This window comes from Chelonoidis abingdonii, chromosome 1, assembly GCF_003597395.2.
Source record: "Chelonoidis abingdonii isolate Lonesome George chromosome 1, CheloAbing_2.0, whole genome shotgun sequence".
NCBI lineage: Eukaryota > Metazoa > Chordata > Testudines > Testudinidae > Chelonoidis > Chelonoidis abingdonii.
In genome coordinates, this window is record NC_133769.1 from 135,223,057 (window position 1) to 135,238,696 (window position 15,640).

The 15,640-nt window shown below is 37.3% G+C and overlaps 1 protein-coding gene across 1 annotated transcript in view; it reads left to right on the plus strand.

The window, feature by feature from the left end:
* Nucleotides 1–4,990: 4,990 nt before the first annotated feature.
* The window catches only part of PPARA (peroxisome proliferator activated receptor alpha), a 45,596-nt gene continuing 34,946 nt past the window's right edge, over nt 4,991–15,640 (plus strand). The window contains 5 exon segments of the mRNA XM_075070475.1: nt 4,991–5,016; nt 5,018–5,095; nt 5,097–5,188; nt 8,706–8,866; nt 14,882–15,020. Of these exon segments, the coding sequence (XP_074926576.1) occupies nt 4,991–5,016; nt 5,018–5,095; nt 5,097–5,188; nt 8,706–8,866; nt 14,882–15,020 (496 nt within the window).

Sequence of the window (15,640 nt, forward strand, 5' to 3'; positions counted from 1 at the left end):
TTTCTCCCACCAATTCCCTGGTGAGTGCAGACTCCCTCCCTGGGGTCTTACACAAGATAACCAAAAAATCAATTAGAGTCTAAAAAAGAAAGCTTTTAATAAAGAAAGAAAACATAAAAGTGTCTCTGTATCATGATTAAATTGTTACAGGGTCTTTCAGCTATAGCACTAGAAAGAATCCTCCCCCAGATACTCACATTGCAACAGAGATATAATTCTTCCAGCCAAATACACATTTGCAAATAAAGAAAAAATCAAAAAGACTAAACCGCCTTTCTACTTGTACTTACTACTAGAACAGCAAATTAGACAGCCTGTAGGTACGTCCGGTCACACTCAGAACCCAGAGAGGACAACAGACAAAGAAAAACACACACAAAAAAAGACTTCCCTCCACCGAGATTTTTAAAGTATCTTGTCTCCTGATTGGTCCTCTGGTCAGGTGTTCCAGTTCACTGTTTGTTTACCACTTACAGGTAAAAGAGACATTAACCCTTAACTATCTGTTTATGATAAGTATGAACTTGTACTCCTTGATGGCATAGACAATTTGGTCAAGGTTGGTATAAAAACTTTCTTTTGATTTCATCATCAGCATCAAGGGTTGGATCATATTCACTGATGAGTGTTGCATGCTGATTTTTGGCAAGTTTAAGACAGAGAGTCCTGAGTCATTCGTTGATGCTAACAGGTAATTCCGAGAGTTGGTTGATGTTTATGTTTTTAATAGCAAAACCAACATCGTAGATTCATCGTTCATTGTCACCGCTCCCTTCCAGAAAAAAGTGAAACCACCACCCTTTTTCCTTGAGCTGTCCTCCTGTATGTCAGGTCTCAGAGCAGAAGTCGATGTCATGCCTCCTGAGTTCTCTGGCCACAGTTGCTGTTCTTTGATCTGGATGGTTATTCTTCAGGTTGTCCATCAGGTTTTGAACGTTCCAGGTTCCAAATTTCGTTGTTTAGTTTCAGCCACAGTTGGGAGATGCTTCTGGACATGGTTATCCAGTCAGGGGGAGGCAAGGCAGACTATGTTTAGGGCACCTTCAAAAACTAGTCAAGTGGGATGACCGGTGCACCAACATCAGTGTTCTGTCCCAGGCCAAAGCCTCGAGCATTGAAGTGATGATCATCCACCAACAACTCAGTTGGGCTGGTCATGGTCTTCAAATGCGAGAAAATCAACTCCTGAAGCAGGTCATGTTTTCATATCTGAGCCATGGCCAATGGGATGAGGGGAGGCAAAAAAAAATGTTTAAAAGACACCCTTAAAGCCAACATAAAGTGCAATATTGACATAAGCTCATGGGAGACCCAAGCCCTTGGCTGACTAAAATGGAAAAAGACCTTGTGGCAGGGAGCCTAGAATTTTGAGATAACAGGAAATGGAAAAATGGGAAAGGAAGAAAGAACGTGCCACACTAAACTTCAGTTTCACTCTTTCCATTGAGAAATGTCTGCATCAATTGTGGATCCCAGATTAGCCACCTGTGTATCCACCATTTTTATGGAAGACAATAATCCTCAAACTCCAAGAGATCACTGATCGCTTATTTATATTTGGTGTCCACTTTAAAAAGTGTTTGTGTACAGTTAAATTTAAAGGACATTAAAATGTCCTCACCATCATATAACATATCAAAATGGGCAGCTGGCACCTGAGTTGACCTTTTTTAAAATCACAGCATGTACAGAAATAAATTGAGTGGAATTGCAGCAAATCAGACTAACGTTAGTCAGAACATGACTATCGCCTCTGGTAGCATCCAACTGATGGATAGTTTTATGATGATTGATTTGAATAATTCTTATTGTTAGTCTCAGTATCATTCATCTACCACAACACCTGGTCTAGTACATTTGTTTTAGTTTGTCATCACTTCTTTGCCTAGTCTCATTCTGTAGTATACATGTTCTTAAATGTTATACGTTGTAAGACAGATGCACTTAGAGATGAGTTGCTACTATTTCAAGATCTGTCCTCTCTTTTTGTCAGATTGATTTATATTTGTAATACTGTTTGTATTAAATGGGTTATGCCTAGCTCAGGGCTGGCTCCAGGCACCAGCATTTCAAGGAGGTGCTTGGGGCGGCAATCTGCAAGGGCCAGCAGTCCATGTGTTTTTTGTGGCCCCAAGCAGCGTGCTGAATTGCTGCTGCGGATGGCGGGGGCAGTCCGTGTGCTGTTAGGGTGGCATGCGTGTTTCCGCAGCAGGAGCAGTGCAGTGGCAGCTTCCGTCTTCAGCTGCCCACGGTGGCAATTTGGTGCGCTGCTTGACTCGGCAAAAACAGTAGAGCTGGCCCTGGCCTAGCTTTAGGGAACAAATCTTGCCAAGAAATCTAGCACTACAAACAAAATAATTGTTCATTTTTTTCGAAATGTCTGGCAACTAGACAGGGAAAAGCACTCCCAACCAAACCACCTACCTATCACCTACCCATATAAGGTAGAGAAACTTTTTAATAAAAGTTGTCTCCATATCTTGAGTTGGCAGTTCAGCTGCAGTCAATCATTGTCTTTTTTTTTTTTTTTTTTTTATGCAGTCTAAATAAATAAATCTTGAATGCTGTTCCCCTCTTTGTGCCACCAGCCATTTGGAGACATGCTGCTTACAATTTGCTACCTGCAGTTTCTTTTCAGTTTTCTGGTACACAGAACGTTTCTCTGGCCTGGTTTGTACAATGCACTTCCTGTAAAAGCTTGTATTGTAAAGTCTCTGCGCCAAATATTGAATGCCTTATCTAGCTTTTTACTCAGGTAAAACACCCAACTGATGTGATGTGGACCAAATGAAAACTGAGTGAAGGCTGTATATCTGTGTCCGTACTAGTTCTTTTCCTCCAGATACATATATGTTGTGTTAGGCCACTGATTATGGAGAACCCTGCATTTTTTAAATGACTCAGTTCTATACATTACAATGTGGTTTGAAAAGGAGAGAACCCTACAGCAGTAGCCAAATTTTCCTGGCAAGCTGATCAGGGAAACAAATCCCAAATTTAAAAAATACTTTGCCTTTATGTATAATGTCTTGTCAGCGAACCTGAAAATGCTTTACAAAGTTGGACAGTGTTTTCTCCATTTCACGGGTGGGGGACAGTAGCAGAGAAAAGCTTAGTAACTTGCCCAAAGTCATACAGACCATAATTAGAGGAAAACAAGTATGCTAATTTATAGATACATACTCCAACTCGACGCATACTCCCTTACTTTAAGGATTAGAATCTGCATTCCTAGTCATCCATTATGATCAGAATGCGTGAGTGTGGATAAGTAAGATGAACCACAGTTGTTCAGGAATCTCATTGAGAATTGGGGGACTTTAATATTAATGTGGAATTTGACAGAAAGCCAGTGCAAACATTGTAAATGACATTAATTGCTCAGATAGTCCTGTGTTAAGGTTGCAAGCTACAGCATACAAATTACTTTTCTTTATACTTTTCAATTGCTGTTTCCTGTTCTACATTTTTTACCTTACAATGTAATTTGGTATAATAAGCACACACTGGAGGTTGCTATAGAATTTTTTCTTTATGCTAGTGAACTTCTGGAAAGTATAATGAATATCTGCAAGACTGCAGTACTATAACAACTCTTCGATTATCAAAGATCACTAGTAAAAACTGTTTGCGTATACTGTGTTATTGCAAACAACTTATTTAGTCTCTCACAGACTCACCTTACACATACTGAATCACTATCTGCCCTCAATTACACCTCTGCAACAACTTTGATGGGCCAGACTCCTACGTGGCTGGTCCTCCCTGAGTGTTTGATATTTGTTATAGACTTTTAAAGCTCATTGTCCTTCACATTGTAAAAGATATATCCCCAGCAATCAGCACAGCCTGTCAATCATAACTCTACCCTTGTTTGAGTTACATGCAAAAGAAAACAATAAAAAAATTTCTCCCAAGATAAATGCTCAAAACTCAACGGAAGTTGAAACAAGCATAGATTGCTTGTTCTTAAAGATATTCACAACTTTTAACAATGTCAAATGATAAATTGACTTTGGAGTTGGGTGTATGTGTTTAAAACTTCATTTGCTAGCATATGCCACAGTTTTCTCGTAAACTTAGAAGAGGTAAAAATTGGTAAGAATGTAGTATGTTGGTAAATGTCAGCTCTTCCTGGTGATAAAAGTAACAGTCAAAGCTTTTCTGTAACCAGCAGTCCATATTCAGTACATGGACATACTGAATTAGTATGTGTTCTTACATTAGCTGAAGAAAATGCAGTTATAAGTGTAGTTTAGTCTCAGCCTCAAAGGCCAGCTTCTTTTAGTAGTAGTACTTCTTGGCGTGAGTAGCAACATTATACAGTATGTGCCATTGTCTCCTTGTCTGGCAGATTCAACTAAATAAAAAAAAAACAATTAAAAATATGAAATCTGTGGTGAGGTTAGTCCAGTGTAACTTTACTGACTTAAGTAGGTTTGCACCCAGAATGAGTTTGGCTCATCATTTCCCAGAGGTTTATACCATAGGGTAAAGTTGTGATCTCTGCGGTATCACAGGATATACTGAACAAATTTGGGAGGGATGAAGAGAGCACCTGATGCACATCTTCTGACCCTTGTCAAACTACAGCTGTGGACTAACTACTCCCTAAGTAAAGTATTTTGATGTATGGTTATTCATAATTTGTAGATTTATTTATTGACATTTGCTCTTTACCTAGCACAGTTCAGGCTGAAATACTTATCTGCTACAGAAACATAATTTGCCACTTTCAACAGCAAAAGAGAGGGAGAAGGTAACATAGACACTTAGCCATAATCTTCTCTTGTGAGGTCAATCTATGGGGATTTTTGCCATCATGTCAGTATTTCATTTTACACAATGCTTCTGAAAAAACATTTTAGTACATAATTTTACTAAAAATTTTGGAGTCCCTTATTTTGTACACTGTATGTAATTGTTTGTAGAGCATTTAAATCTGTTATACATATGTATATTTTTTTCAACAGTCTAATATGAGGATTAAATGGTGGACACAGAAAACCAGTTTTTCCCCCTTAGAGGAGGATGATCTCGGAAGCCCCTTATCTAGAGAGTTCCTACAATACATGGAAAACATACAGGACATCTCTCTCTCTTGGTGATGATAGCCCTGGAGCATTAAGTGTAACAGAGCTCCAGTCTTTGGGAAATGGTCCAGGATCTGATGGATCAGTCATTACAGGTAAGAGTTTAGAATACAGTAAATCTTCATCAGTTAAGATAAGATGCATTTAATTGAGCCAAGCAAATCCTTCCTTTAAATTACAACAGTTGTTTCAGATTTATAGATCACACTGGAAACAAAAACCTTTCAGCTGTTTAAAATGTCAGTAAATTAACTCCAGCCTGAAATTTGTGAGACAAATGTTACTCTATAGAAAGTGATATTTTTAAAACAAAAATTTAAAATTATGTTTTTGGTTTCACTGATGAGGTGGAGATAGAAGTATGTTGGCTTGTTTTGTATAAATTTATGCTCCCTTTAAAATGAAATTTTGCTGACTACCTTTAGTGTACATCATTTTTTACCAGTATCTTTCCAAATAGTCACAACAGCTGTTACTACAAAAGTAGCTGCATTTCCCCCCTAACTTAGCAGATATTGTATAATATTTATAGTACCTCAAAAAAATTTCCCCTGATTTCACGGTCTTTGAATCAGTCCCAGGAACGACAATTTGTGTGACTCTTATGACATGTATAGTAAAATCTGTGCCGAAAGTAGATTAGTCATTCTGACTGCTAAAAAGTTAAGCTAGAACTCAGTGAAAAGGTTTGTCTGTAACTTTTCATCTCTCCAAAATGCCCTTATTTAAATGTTGGTTTCTCTGCTGATATCAGTAACACATCTGAGAGAGTTATTTAGGCAGAGAACCATTAATTCTCAGATCTTTGACTACATGAGGTTTTTGTTATATAGAAAGCATAATGAGGACTGTAGTGCTGCCATTAAGGTTGTGTACCATTTTTGCTTATCCAGTACAGTGACAATGGGGAAAAAAAATTTCCCCACCACTTTTGGAGGACAGGGAGAAGAAGATTAAAGTTACTTTAGAATAGTGTTTGAAATCACAGATCTTAATGCTGAAGGTGCATAAATGTGGCATGTTTATGCAAATTAATGTCCTAACTTTCTTATTGAGTAAATATATGTGACTGATTTACATAAATGAGAGCAAATGTCCCGATTACCAGAACATGGGACTGACAAGGCTACAGCATGGAATGAGCTTTAGGAACAGAGGGATTTTTATGCTCCTGGCTGACTGGGGTATTTCCCTAGACCACTGTCCAGCTAACTCTGGAAGCTGTGTCTTGTTTCCCCTAGGCCTGGAGTGGATGCGTATGAGGCTGTGGCTGGGTTGTTAGCCCCTGTTGCTGACTGCTTCTTGCCCTCTGCTGTCAAGGAGATCTGGTTGCTTCTTGCCAACAACTGGGAAGTGCTCTGTCTGAGCTGCTATACCTGGGTGTTTAGTTCTGGCTTCTCCTTTCTCTTTGGTTGACCTCACCTACTGTTCCCTGGCAGGAGGGCGGAAGCTGTGGTTGCTGCATGCTTGTCTGTGTGACAAGGGAGAAATGGCTAGAGCATTTCCCAGTGTCACTCGGGGATGGCTTGAGAGACTCTAATGAGAGATGTAGCCTAGAGCAAGTGTCATTTACAATAGAAATCATAAAGATGCAGCCTAGAATATCTCCTTAGCTCTCAAACTTCTGTGCAGAAACAGTTCAGAAAGCTGATTTGAAAACAGGATCCTTCTGGCCAAAAGAGGAGACGTAACACATCTGAGTTTGTGACGTGGTGTTACTAACTCTCACAATTTTACTGCCTTCCTGGTTGCAAAGAGAAGATGGAAAACATGAACCCAAAGGCTCAAAATCTGGAAGGCGAATAAAAAGAACCCAACTTAAAAAAAACATCGCTGCCAAATGTGAAGCAAATCCCTTCTTTTTCCCTGTCATAGAGGGACCTCCATTTGTAACAAGCAGGTGTACTTTCTGCAGATCTAAACCATTTTTTTCAAAAAAGCCTTTTACCTTTTCAAAAATGATCTTATCTGTGGTTTGGTTTCTAATGGTACTAAGCACAAATTTTCTTCCTTGAAAATTTCACCATCATAAAATCTAACAAACAGTAATAGCTGAGCCATGCCACTTAAAATTGCTTGCGAGAGGCATGTATTTGGTGTTTTTAAAATCAGAAAGCAGTGATGACGACATTTTTTGTAAATTACCTCCAATATTCATACTGCTATGGAATCAAAAAGGGGAGTTTGCTTCACACAGTTCACAATGTCATCTTTCTTTTTATCTCTGGCAAAAAGTTCCTCCAGCATTTCCAATGTGCACTCCTTGACAAGCTCGGCAGCCAGGAAAGGCTTTTTCTCTTTAGCTAGTACCAACATTATCTGAAGAGAAGCAGCTGTTACTTTTTCCTGTATGTAACTGATGTGAAAATGACATTTGAAGTGTGATATGAAGACTTCAGATTTTCAATTTTGTCATGTTTTGCAACACTGCCAAGAAAATAGGACGTGTTAAAATTACTGTACTTTGATTCAAAGTGGCACCTCACGTTGGTGACTTTACAGATGGATACAGTGGTTTGGCATATTAAACACCTAAGATTTTGCATTTAAATGAGGTGTGATGATAAAAAGAAAACCCACTGTCCAGTTTGGGTTAAAAGCTTGGTTTTCACTGTCAGCTTTGCAACATTTACTCCCACTCTGTCATTTTTTTTATTTCTATTTCCATCACCAATGAAAAAAATGGATGGCCAGTTTTCACTCCTCTGGTAAAGGGCAAACTCTTCAGAATTGCACTAGAAGCTCAGTATCTCCTATCTTAGGCCCCAGTTCACAAGTAGTCCCAATGAACTAAAATGGGACTTCAAACACATGCTTAAAGATAAGCTTGTGCTTAAATGTTCTGCTGACTTGGGGGGCTTTAACCAGGAAGGTGTGTTTGCTGTCTTTCCATAACAGCAGGTCTGAATCTGACTTGAGTAGGCTAATCTAAAGCACATGTCTGGAGGTATCGTGGGCAGAAGATGTAATGTCCATCTGTGCTGATTATAACCATAAAGAAAGGGTGGTCCATTGGCTGCCTGGGCATTATGGTACTACTTTGAGGATCTGGTCCATAGGCTTTGCCCCAGCGACATGGATCAGTCTGTTCAGCCAATGCCACTCTTCCATTTCCAACTTACGTTATTTTATAACCAGTAAAACATATGAAAAATAGATAATTGCAGAGAATTATAATGAATAAGTTCCCTTGCAAACATGAAATTGTCATTCGTTTAACAAGTGATTTCAAAGCTTTAGTTAGATGCTTTCGGATGACAGTCTAAATTATTCTAGATTTTCTGTGCATACTTACTGAACTGTAGTTGAAATACCACTACAACTTGTTTGGTTTTGGGTCTTAGCTCTCGTATCCTTTTGTGGGTGCATTGTGTGTATTACTGACATTAGCTTCTATTAATTCTAGTACAAACCCTGTATTTGTTTGCTGCACTATTAATAGAAGCATGAGCTAGTTTTCAAACAGATTTGTTACTGTTAAATTAATAGTGCATGTAACTTTTTTATTTCAGGCTTTTAAAATAAACTCTTCCCTATGTGGATGAAATTTAGCACAGAACTGGTACTGATTTTGGTAGTACAGAATTTATGAAGTGTTCCTTTTTCTTCTAGACACCCTTTCACCAGCATCAAGTCCATCATCCATTAATTTTGCCACAATTCCAGGTAGCATAGATGAATCACCTGGTGGAGTACTAAACATTGAATGTAGAATTTGTGGGGACAAAGCCTCTGGCTTCCATTATGGAGTACATGCTTGTGAAGGTTGTAAGGTACAGCTGATTTTTTTTTAATAGCCTAAACCATATTGCTTTATTTACAGGATTATATGAAGAAAAAACATAGTTACTTTGTAAATGGCTAATTAAAATCAGTCTAGCAGTAAAAGAAAACATAATTTAAATAATAAAGTCACTTGTGATCTTCTCAAGAAGTATTTTTGTCTGGTACCATAATATGATACTAAACTTCTTCAAGAAAGGCAGTTGATGATGATTATAAGTAGTGCTTTTGTGAAAAGAACTAGTTATCATTAGAGATTAAAATAATTTTAAAAGGTATAAAAAAAAGTTCCATTAGTGTTTTGTTTTGTGTTGGGAATATGCTATGGAAGCCATGATATTTCCAATGAACAAATCCTGAATGCTTCATCACCACCATATCCTACCTGAATCGCTTTTAACACCTGCGTCTGACGAAGTGGGTATTCACCCACGAAAGCTCACGCTCCAAAACGTCTGTTAGTCTATAAGGTGCCACAGGATTCTCTGCTGCTTTTACAGATCCAGACTAACACGGCTACCCCTCTGATACTTTTAACATAATGTTTTACTTATAAATTTGGAGACAGTGCATGGTCATGAAGCCAAACATGCTTGCCATCAGTCTTTGAAGTATAGAATATATGACCAAAAACATAAAGGTTTTATGTTTTTGATTATTTTCTAATGTGTATCTAGTTTTATATATTTTTTCTTCATCATATAATAGGACTTGAGGAAGTGAAGCAATTTTAAAACATTCAAAAAATTTTACAATCACTCAACCTTGACTCTAGGGTCAGGATAATAAGGTTCAAATGTAGAGTTTTGTGGATTAATGTTCTGGAATTGGTGGAATAATTCTAAACTTAAATCTGAAGATTTGTTCTCGTTCTTTTAGAGTTAGAGAACTAGGTCATGCTCAAATGTGGCACTTCATGACATGCTGGCACTGCAACATCTTGCTTCACACATCACAATGTCTTATCATGACACAGCGGTGTGTAGCAATATTTGGAGAGACTCGTATTTCATTGCAGTGTCCCTCAGAACATCATGGTAAGATCATTTATAAGCAGGGGCAGCCCTAGACTAGCTGCCAGCAACTGGCGGCCTAGGCAAACCATGCAGTCGGTGCCCCCCACCCCAAACTCCAAGGGCAGATCTAGGCTGAGGTTTTTGGTAAACTTAGAAACATTTTGCCCCATTTTTCCTTTTTAATGTTTTTTTAAGCTTTTTTTTTTTTTTTTAAACAGAGGCTTAATTATTCAGTTTGTCTGTCTCTGTCCAACCAATGTTTCTGAGATCAGATAAAATAGAGACGCAAAATTATCAGAATAGATTTGTACCTGACAGCTAGATGATATTTCAGTCCAATTTCAAATAAAAATGCATTAAAAATGTTAATTATAATTTTTATTACAAATCCAAAATCATCTATTACGTTATCCTGCTTTAATTGCCATTACTACCACATCCAATATAGAAAGAAATAAGAAAACTCTTCAATGAACTTTAACCTGTATTTACAAAACACTCCAAATAAAAAACACTCTGTGCTCTTAAAACATGACTTTTCTTGCTTTAAGTTTTGAAAATTCAGTGACTAGTTCTTTTAGACCTAGTTTTCCAGCTATTTCATGCTCTTTTGACATTGTGGGAAGTCCAACAAGTCTCTCTTGCACCATTGTTGAACGCAGATATGTTTTATCAATTTTAACTTTGAGAAACTACATTTCCCCACTAGCTATGGAAACTGGCAAAGTTAAAAGAATGTGTAGAGCTATAAAAATGTTTTGAAAACTGTCTTGAGTTTATTTTCACAAACAAACTTCAGTACTTCCTCAGGAGTGTAATGTTTCTTAAGTCATCTTGGAAAAACCTTAAGTTCACTACACAGATCTGTGGCATCAATGTCTTTTGAATTTTCATGAGTCAATGCCAACTCCAGTTTTATACAAAATTCTCTTATCTGTTTTGCTGTGTTCTTTTGCAAGCTGTGGATATCATATAGAAATCTAAATACTGACTCTAGCTGCTGCATCTGTTGGAATCTTTCATCAACCGAGTGAATAGCAGTATCAAGGACTGCAAAGTAGAAATTCACTTTGAACCTTTTGTTTTGGGTTCTGAATGGGTGTGTCTCATCCTTCATATGAAAACTGCTGTTTCTTTTGCCAAATGTGAACTGGCTCTGGTTTAAATTCTGTTGGAAAGTCTGTTTCTTCAGCAAGCTCAAGAGAATCTACCAGTGTTCTTTCGAATCCTTCATCACTTCTGAAGTCCTCCAGAATATTTTTAGTTTGCTGCAGTTTTTGAATAGCAGAATGTATGTTCAAGTTCTTTTCCTGAAGCTGCTTACTAGTGAGGTTAATCTCAAAAAGGTTCAAATGTAGAGTTTTGTGGATTAAAAGGATATTATGCCACAAAATGAGTGAAGTCACAAATTTGAACTTGGAAAGGCCATTTGAAGAGCTTCTGCATCTGAAAATGCCGTATTGCCACGTGATCCAGTAAAGGTACTATCAGAAATTTCAATTAGGGCATCATAAATGCTTCTGAGTTAATAGCAAAGAGCTTCAAAGCATCAGTGCGACTCTCCCATCTTGTCTAAGTGATTTCACAGTTAGAGAATTCACATGGCGAGTCAGAATCTCCCAGTGGCGTATTGAGCCTGAGAAAAACACATATGCACGTTGCACCAGGTCAAAGAAACTGCTTGCCTCCAAACAGCATCTAGCAGCATCATTGACTACCAAATCCAGAGAATGCACACTGCAAGGAACGAATTCTCCTATGCACACCATTGTCTTTACCCTTCATATTACTTCCATTATCATAGCCTTGGCCACATAAGTTTTCAACAGATAATGACATTGTTTCAAGCTCTTGTAGAATAGTTTCAGGCATAAATGCTCCAGTAGTATCCTTCAGTGGTACGAAAAGCAAAAAATGTTCCTTTATGAGCACTTCAACATTATCTTCCTCTGCAGACTTTTCCAGAACTACAAAACGAATGATTGTCATTTGTTCAACATGACCCACATCTGGTGTACAGTCCAGTATTATTGAAAAGTATTTTGTGGAATGGTTAGCTTCTACAATTTTCTTTTTAATGGCATTTGCTAGGATTTGAATAATTTCATTCTGTATATTTTTTCTAAGTAATGAACATGTGTTTCATGATCAGTTATTTTTACAAAGATGCTCCTTTGTGACTGGATCAAACAAAGATAGGTATTCAGGTAATGAAAACTTTTTAAAATTTGTTGAAGTATAAAATTTTTCATTTCTACCACGGCCGCAGAATGCTAAATTTTGCCCACCGAAACTCTCACAAAAGCAATCAGATGCTCTAATATTTGTTGCCAATATTCTTCTTTCCTTGATCACACACAAATTTTCTTCATCAGTAGTTTTTTCCTTTTTTTTCAATCATAATTCAAGTTCGTGTCAATTTTGAAAATATTCCAAATACTTCTTTCATGTGAAATGAGAATTGAAGATATGTTTTTCCAGGCCTTCAAACCATTTTCAGTAAGTGATGTATCGATTGCTTGATTTCTAAACAACTTGCAGCAAAAGCAAAACCCAAAGTTGTTCGATACTGAATATTGTAACCAGTTTTGATGAATTTCGTCTCTATTAATGAGTTTCCTCATGTAATGCCGAGCAGAGAATTTTATTTTATTTCTCTCCTTAGGGAAGGGAGATTTATGAACTTGTTCGGGTCCATGTTCCATAAGAATTTGACACACACTGTCATCACATCTGGGCCATGAAACTGGGTCTCCATACTGTAACTTGTTTGACTTCCTCATCCTTTCTTCCTTCTCCTTCATTTACTTCAATTTCTGCATGTGTCTCTGAAGGTGAATAAATTTTCTCCACTTCCATATCAGTCTGATGCTGTGAGCTGCCTTCATCTAGAAGTAAGTTTCCATCATCTTGAGTTTCCAAACTGCTTTTTTGTGGATGTGAGCTACCCTCATCTTGAAGTATATACCTTCATCTTGATGTTCCAAACTGCTTCCATGCAGATGTGAGTTAACCTCCTCCTCTCCAAGTAAAATTCCTTCATCTGGATGCTGTGAACTGCTTCCATCTTTATTTTGATTAAAGAGAAGATATTTCAGGAAGGATCCCTGCTGTTTTATTTGGTCCCTTTCCTTCTCAGCCTTTCGTTTATAATACTCGGTTCCTGAGGGTTTTCTTTTTCCTCTTTCTGCCATGGGGCATTTGAATATTGTTATGTACTGTGCTCCCGACTGCAAGCATTATAGCATTAAGGATGGTTGACACACCACATGGTTGGTGATTTAAACCACATTGCAGCCATCCTAACACGTCTTTTCACTGCTTAAAGGTTCAGTGATTAGTAACATACACTCGCTTACCTATTAAAACAGTTAGTTACAGCATTTACACAGAAACAAAATGACCTTTTTTTTTTCTTTTTTAAACTTTATAGCACAACACTGGTTGTTTGGAAAGTAATCCCCTTCCTCATGGTTACCTGCTTGGAGTGTGACGTCATCACTTTCATAGTCTATTAAGCGTTAACGCTGTTACTTTTCTTTTATGGACCTTATTTATTACATGTGAACCAGTTATAACAAAGAAAAGTTTATAATTATACATCCTGATAATAATGCTAAGGTTTAATAATGCTTAAAGATACTCACATTTTGGATTTATAATTCTGAAAGCCGTTATTTTTTAATTCTTTGGCACCAAGAAACACAATTTTCCACAGTATTCACTCGATTCTTAACCATCTACCCGCGACGTATGTTAAAATGACCATTTTTGACATATATCAACTTACAGTATCTCCGCTCTACATGAATTTCCAGCTGTGCGACCTTGATGAATATTCAAGTTAGGAGTCACTAGCATTGCAGCTCTTGCTGCTGGCGGATGTTTCATTGTGGCTGAGTTATTGCTTATCAAAATTGTGGGGTGGGTCATCTTGACCCTATGTCGCAAATTGAAAAAAAAATCACCAAAATATTATTTATTTTTGCAGTAAATAAAAGATTTGACATTAATAAAGTCTGAGAAATGTAGAGAAATTAATTTTTATTCATATTCCTGCTATACATGCACGGAAATTGAAATAATATCTTTATTTCATTTGTATTTTTTTCCATCTTTTTCAATTTTTTTCATTTTTTTTTAAATCTGATATTTTTTTCCTCAAATTTGGCGCGCCATTTAACTTGGCACCTTACGTGACTGCCTAGTTCGCCTAGATGGATGGGCCGCGCCTGTTTATAGGCTTTTCTGTGGTGCTCATGTGTCTGTCCTTAGTTCTTCCTCTACACCCGTGCACTTTCCTGTGAATTCCCAACTCTTCATGCTGTTAACATGTGCTCTTCCTGCACATAACCATCTATTGAGGGTGTGTGTGCACATGTATGGCAGATGAAGATTATTTCTGACAGGGAGAGAGGGCTGGCACAGTGCATGGTTGTTCTGCTTGATCCTTAAAGGCTACTCTGATAGTGCATTAAGAGTCATCTTGCCCCCGCCCCCCCAGCCTGCAAAGGATCAGGAGCGCAGAAAGGAGGTTTAACACTACCTTCCCCGCTCTCCACATTCTATCTGAGCCAAGTATAAACTCAATGCAGGTGAGAATCTGGCCTCCATGTAATGCTGTATTCAGTGAAGTAAGAAACGACTATGTTGTGACACATCATACTTAAGATAAAAATAATTATAGTATTATAAGAAAATATATTATCTTAAAATTAATACAATTATTATTTTACCTTAAATAATTTCTTTAATTTTTCTTTATAAATAAGATTTTATCTTGTTTTTTATAATATTAAATTATGAATAATTAGTATTTTATTAAGTTACTCAATTTATTAACATTTACCTTTAGTTTCTGTAAGTGTGAAGTGTAGAAAAATAGGATGGAAAGAAAAGAGAAAATATAGCAATATGATTAAGTTTTATTGGAAGACTTCCATTAGCTCACATTTTTGACAGTATATAATGTTCTCAAACTTTTTACAGGGATTTTTTAGGAGAACAATTCGACTTAAACTCATCTATGATAAATGTGATCGTACCTGCAAAATTCAGAAAAAAAATCGTAATAAGTGCCAATACTGTCGTTTTCAAAAGTGCCTTTCAGTTGGAATGTCACATAATGGTAGGTAAGAGTGCCCTTAATAATTTGCTTCCAATTCTGCAGGCAGGCATGTGAATAACTTTACTCACATGAGTGGTTCCACACAGTTACTCGTGTGAGCAAGTGTTACAGGATTCAGTCTCAGGTGTTTACAGTGTATTAAAATGAGGCCCTGATCCTGCATTGAGAACTCTTGGGTGCAGGATTTTGTTCTCAGTACAGGATCACGGCCTAATTAGTGAGGTTCGTTTGTTTGTGTTTTGCTTTCCTCCTTTTCCTCTGTTCTGGAGTAAGCATGTTTTAGGTGCGCGGTGTATGGACAAGTTTAAAGGTCATTCCCCCCCCCCCCCCAAAAAAAAAACAGAAGATTCGCTTTCAAAAATTAAGTGTGGAAGAGGCATGTGAGCGTGGAAGAGGCATGTGAGCATGGTTATCTGGGAATGAGGAAAAAAATATTGAAGGCTAACTTAAGAATGCATGTCTGTGAGATTTCTACTCTGATGTATAATTCAATTTGATCAACAAATGAAGAGTCACTAAAAGTATGTATTAGTTCACTTTTACTATTAGGGTCATCAGAAAATCACCTTTCATTTCCAGAAAATATATCCTAATTTTATAAAAAAACAAACAAACAAAAA